Genomic DNA, 6,000 nt, shown 5'->3' on the forward strand with positions numbered 1-6,000 from the left:
GAGTAACAAGGGGCAAGCAGAGATGCCAGGCAGCAGGCAGCAGCAGGCGGCAGCAGGCGGCAGCAGGAGACCCAAATCAGACCAGACCAGACCAGGCCAAACCAAACCGAGCTGAGCGCTCGAGCTGCAGCCAGTTTGAATATAGCCGCAGGCTCGCTTGCTCGCAACATGTTCGTGCACAGCAGGCAGGCTGGTCGTCAGAGAGTGAGAGAGAGCGACAGAGAGAGAGGCATGGCATGGAGACAACTTCGTTGTGTTTACATATGTGTGAGCTCTATTCGCTCTGCTCTGCTCTGGCTCAGCTGCGCTGCTGCTGCTGCTTCTGCTGCTGCTGCCGGCATTCGTGATAATTTAGATGCGTTTGCAGTGATAAGACTTGAAACTGGTTTGATGTGCGGAGCAGCATGTTTGATGCCAACTGATGGACTGCAGTTTGAGTAAGCGAATACGTGCGAGCGAGAGGGAGAGAGGGAGAGCCAAACATGGCGCACAACAGTTGTGCGTGGGTTGGCTGGCTGGCTCGAGACAAAGGACAAACAGCGAGCGAGATAGATAGGGAGAGCGACAGAGAGAGCAACAGTGTGGGAGAGAGAGAGTTAGAGAGTGGGAGCTAGCATAAGCCGTTATTAATTGCAACTTAATTGCTTCTAGCTATTTATTAAGTTTTTGTTTAATTTATAAGGCGGACATCTATAGACACATAAGTACATAATATTATTTGTTCATTTGCTTCTGTACGTGTGTGTGTGTGTGTGTGTGTGTGCATGTTTGTTTTTGTATTTTACTCGTTTTCATTTCAATTTACTGCATGTCAAGCACAAAAGAACACACATACCCTGCCACAACACACACACACACACACATATGTCTGAGTCTCTCTCTGTGTGTGTGAGCTTTCCTCATTTTACATAGCTGTCAGTTTTATTGAAAATTAGCCTCCAGTTAATTTTGTATACCATTAAATTTATACATGTTTGGCCCCGCTACCTTTCTCTCCCCCTCTCCCTCTCACTAGCTGTCTCCCTGGGTCTGATGTGCCTGTGTGTGTGAGTGTGTGTGTGTGTGTATCGGTCGCCTGGCGATCCAAAAAGTAATGCATGCAGATTATAACTTAAATATGAAATGTCACGCATTGACAGGCAGTTTTGAAAAGTGTGCAACAACAATAACAACAGCTACAGCAACAGCAACAGCAACAACAACAAGCATACATTAATACACCAACAAGTTTTACACCTTCGGGGCAGTTGCGCCGCTGCCACTCCGTTTATGAGGCATTGCCACAGCCAAAGTCACAGCCACAGTCCCAGTTCGAGTCCGAGTCCAAGTCCGAGTCCGAGTCCGAGTGGATGCTGAGCCACAACAGCACCACCAGCATCATCTGAGCAGCCAACCACAAAAGGCGGCCTCCAAACACAAAGTGAAATGTATGCGACTGCAACATACCCATTATTAGGAATAACATCTGAAGCATATTAGTGCAAGACTTGGGCTACCCCGATCTTAAATGGAATATTTTCTCTAGGATAATATTATTCGCCAAGCTTGAATTATATAATTTGTTTATTCAAATTGAGCTCTATGACATAAGTGTGAGCATATACAGGGTATTCCTTAGTCGAACTCTTGGCGTGCCAGGCAGCTTGTAGTATTTGCTTTGGGGCGAAAGTGTGCGCTTTGGGATGTGGTTATTCAGGGCAAGATATGATAAGGGTCATGTAACTCTGACCAGCCTACCGAGGTGTGCATCAACTGTTGTTGTTGGGCTGAACCCGAGCCCCCGTGCCCGACAGCTTGTTTGTAATCAGGGCATGTAGTTTCTTTTAACTGGTTTCCCCGCCGGCTGGCGTACACAAATTTGTCAAACTCTTTAAGAAGCCAAAGTCTTGCTCGATTGGCTAAGTGGATCCACTTGGTTGCGTGAATCTCTTATCTCTTGATACAGATCCTCTTGAATATCGGATCAAATACAGGATAGGTATACGGGCACTGATATGACTTGTCCATTATGCGCAAATAAATCTCTGAATTTATACTAATGAAAGGATAGTAGTAGCAAATTAGACTGCGACCATCTCGGAACCTGTCGAGTATATTTCAGTTAAGATTCGAATATGAAAACTCTACCGCACCTCACTCACTTGGCGATGGAGCAGCCCATTGTTTGGATAATCGGATTGACCATATTGTAGAAGCTATTCGACTGGCCAACCAGTGCATAGTACGTTCGATTGTTTACCTCAGTGCGCTTGGGGAACTTCAGCTTAATGTGCTCCGCATACCAGTTGCTCAGGGCGAACGGTATAAAGGCCGTCGAATAAGTGTTGGAATAAAAGAAACTATTTCGTGACATATTAACCACGTGCGAATTATGCCTCTTGTCACGTGAACGCGAATGCTGTAGATTTATATTCGAGTCGAGCTCGGAGTCACACAATATACTTTTATGGCAGAACGAATGATGGCGGCTGGCATAGAGAGCCAGTTTATTATTCCACTTGATTTCCAGCATGTCGCAGAGATTGAGCTTCGCGGCCAAACGATTGCGCAGCCCATTGTGGCCGAAGAGCAGCAACTCTCGAAATTCTTTATTCGCATCATTGTCATCGGTGGCTAAATTGTAGTGTTTGATTATTGAATCACATTTCGGGGTGTATCCTCTACACTTGATAACGCCATCACAATTGTATATACAACTCTTATTCTCGGGTAATCTCAAATATCTCATTTCTGGGTCTACGACTCGATCCGCCAAACAGATTAAAACCACCGATAGGAGCCACAATACTAACATATTTGTAGTCTAATAAATGTATGTATTTATTATCGTTTTTTTGAATGTATTTGTGTGTGTGTTTGTGTAATGTTTGAGAAAAATTTAATGTCAAGAAATGTTTTTTTTTTTTTTTAAGATCAAAGTTGTCCTTGATTCGTGCTTCATAAATTAATTTGTAGTCGCTTTTCTCTTCATATATTTGTTGCCAAAAAATATATATTCCCTTTATATTCTTAATATATTTAAGAAAAATCCACTTTTCATTTAGCTTAATTATCCTTCAAAAATATTTCATTTGTTGTTATCAAAGTAAATATTTCATTGTTCTTCTCAGCGAACTCCATTTGTTATTTATTTTCTTATCTTATCTTATATTTATCTACATTTATCCATTTTTAAGATATTTTTCAGTTTTATCATATAAACTTTTTCTTCATTATATTAATTTTTTAAGAAAGCGTCCAATCATATCAGAGTTTAGTTATGGCTTAATATAATTATAATTATTTACATTTAACTCTGCCAAGTTTCTCTAGTGGTTTTTGCCTCTAGTTTGTGGCGGCTTTTAGCAGAGCTGCCTGCCACTCGTCTTGCCACACTAAACATTTTAGTTGGCTTCGGCTACTGTTTAATTGTAAAGCTCGCAACGTTTTTCACACGGTTTTCTTTTCTGCGTTTTTCATTTGCTTTTTCCCAGTTTTTTTTTTCCTTTTTTGCTGTTGGCCGTTGACAGGTGCCTAAAATGCATTTGCAACATTTTTCAGCGCGTGAATTTTGCACTTCACACGCTGTGTGGGTGAGTGTGAGTGTGTTTGTGTGTGTGTGTGTATAGCACATGTCTGCAAATTGCTTTACTAACTGACTGACTGACTCCGACTGCTAACTGAATCGACAGTTTTGGCTACTGTTGCTGTTGTTGTTGTTGGTGCTGCTGTTGGCAGCTCTTGGCTGCTGTTTGGTTTGTGTCTGCCAAAGTGTTGAGTGTGTGCTGCTGTGCATGTGTGAGTGTGCGGGTGTGAGTGCGAGTGCGAGTGTGAATATAACTGCATTAATGTGAGCTTATGCTTCGCCGAGTTCGCTGCCAGTTCACAATAGGGCATGCTGCTGTTGCTGCTGCGGCTGCTGCGGCTGTTGCTGCTGCTGCTGCTGTTGTTGTTGTTGGCATAATATTACAGGTAGACAACTACCTGGCCATATCATACATGTGTCTATAGGCTCTGCCGCTGTTCTCCCGTTACAGTTTCGCCCGTTAAACGCTACAATTAAACAAACAGCCGCGTGCAACATAAACACACACACAAACACGCACACACACATACACAGGCACTCACACCTGCTCAGGCGAAAATACTTTATTGCCATATGGTCGGCGCACAGCATGTGCTGGCTATGATGGATGGGTGAAGAGACAGGGGCAGGCGTCGGGGCAGTGTCGGTGCGTATCCTGGGCGGCCTATTAAGTGATTTTAACACTTTGCGCATGAAAATTGCAAAAAGGCAACGCCGTTGATAATTATCCCTTAATTGTTTAATGAGCAGCACTTGAGCAGTGCACGCAGCAGCAACAACAACCACACAACCACCACCACCAACACCACCAACAACAACAAGGCGAAGCTGCAGGATGTGTCAGCTTAATTAATGTCAATTTAATTTCAACGATGCACACGCATAAAACTCGGCGTCGCATAAGGATGCAAATATATGTATATATGTGTGAGTGTGTATAAAAACTTATACTTATATAGATATATGTATATGTGTGCGCGTGTGTTGGATTATGCTGGACTTAAGCCGAGACACAACTGAAACTTCAACTCAAACTGTAAAAATCTTGAAATTTATGATATATATACATTTTTTTACATTTCTTATTTATTTAATTTTTTTTTGTACATGATTTTTTATATTTATTTTAAATGTATATAGCCAATACAAATTACTACTTTCATTGAAATCTTAAAAAAAAAAATTCCTTACAAAGCATAATTTTCCCTGAAATATTTCTTAGTTTTAATGCAGCTGAAAATTATTGCTTAAATTTCAGATAGAGAGAACCATTTTCTACATACTATAATGAACAACTTAATCTACCATTGACCTTACTAAATAAATTTGGCTCATCCACATTTTTGCAAGATGTTGAATTTAATTTGTACAAAATATAATATTAAGCCAAAAAAACCTAAAGTAGGTTAATGGAGGTACGAAAAATTATGCCATGTTTCCGTGCAAAGCTAACAAATAGGTTTTCTTGTGTCTGGCAGCCCCAATTCCCACACACAAGCCAGCCAAGCTGTAAAGCTATTAAAACTATAAATAAAAGTAAAAGTAATAATGATACAAAAAAAAAAAAAAAAAAAAAAAAAAAAAAAAATATGTTAATAAATTTCCATTTACAACTTGAGCTCGTCTTAATCTTGGCTAAAAGAAGACATCATCAGTCAGTCAGTCGTTTGGTCATTTAGTCAATTTATTCATTCGAGTCTGCATCAATTCGACGCACTCACAACTGGCCACGTCGCGACGTCTCTATTAGCCAGGTCGGCGCAAGTAATTTGGTTGTTTGACTGATTAATGTTCGTCGAGTCAAGCGCTGGGAAGCTGAAAATATACATACATACACATCAAGATGGAAAGCTGGGAACTATGGCTAGTCGAGGGTCTTTAGCAGTTGGAGCAGTTGGAGCTGAGGCCCCCATCAGAATGAGCACAGCTTGTTTGCTTGTCAGTGGCAGCCTCTTTTACCCATTTCTCTCGCTAATGGCCAGCGGGCAATATGTTTATTTTAATACCTCACAGACAAACTAATGAATATACATACATACATATATATTATCTTTTTCTTTTTGGCATAAAGAATATTTTATTTTTATTTTATTTACAGATAAGAGTAAATTATATAGAGATTACAATATTAATTTAATAATAATAGCAATAAATTATTTATGCTGTGGATATTTATATATGCATAAACTAAATTAAAATTTGTTTTCCATATCTATAGATCTATCTGAAGTGCATATTGTACATATTCATACTCCAATTATGACTACCATAATAAATCTTAGGGTATATACAGTTCGCCGTGTGAAGAGTAGCTTTTATGGCTTGTGGTTTTTGTTGGCGCTGTTCACGTTGCTGTACGATTCGTACTACGATATAATCTCGTTATTGGCATTTGACGCTGAAGAACCAATCTAGACTCAATTCAATTATTTTAT

At 40.2% G+C, this 6,000-nt stretch overlaps 1 protein-coding gene across 1 annotated transcript; it reads right to left on the bottom strand.

Moving 5' to 3' along the window:
* Positions 1-1,545: 1,545 nt before the first annotated feature.
* Positions 1,546-3,792, bottom strand: LOC108615138 (uncharacterized). The gene is made up of 2 exons (XM_018009383.2): positions 2,142-3,792; positions 1,546-2,083 (listed from the first exon to the last, which is right to left on the bottom strand). Exons 1-2 carry the CDS (start codon positions 2,792-2,794, stop codon positions 1,930-1,932), a joined length of 807 nt encoding a protein of 268 aa, XP_017864872.1. The 5' UTR covers positions 2,795-3,792; the 3' UTR covers positions 1,546-1,929.
* Positions 3,793-6,000: the final 2,208 nt, after the last annotated feature.

The sequence above is a fragment of the Drosophila arizonae genome, chromosome 5 (genome assembly GCF_054131065.1).
Source record: "Drosophila arizonae isolate 15081-1271.41 chromosome 5, UAZ_ARI_1.0, whole genome shotgun sequence".
In the NCBI taxonomy this organism is placed as follows: Eukaryota; Metazoa; Arthropoda; class Insecta; order Diptera; family Drosophilidae; genus Drosophila; species Drosophila arizonae.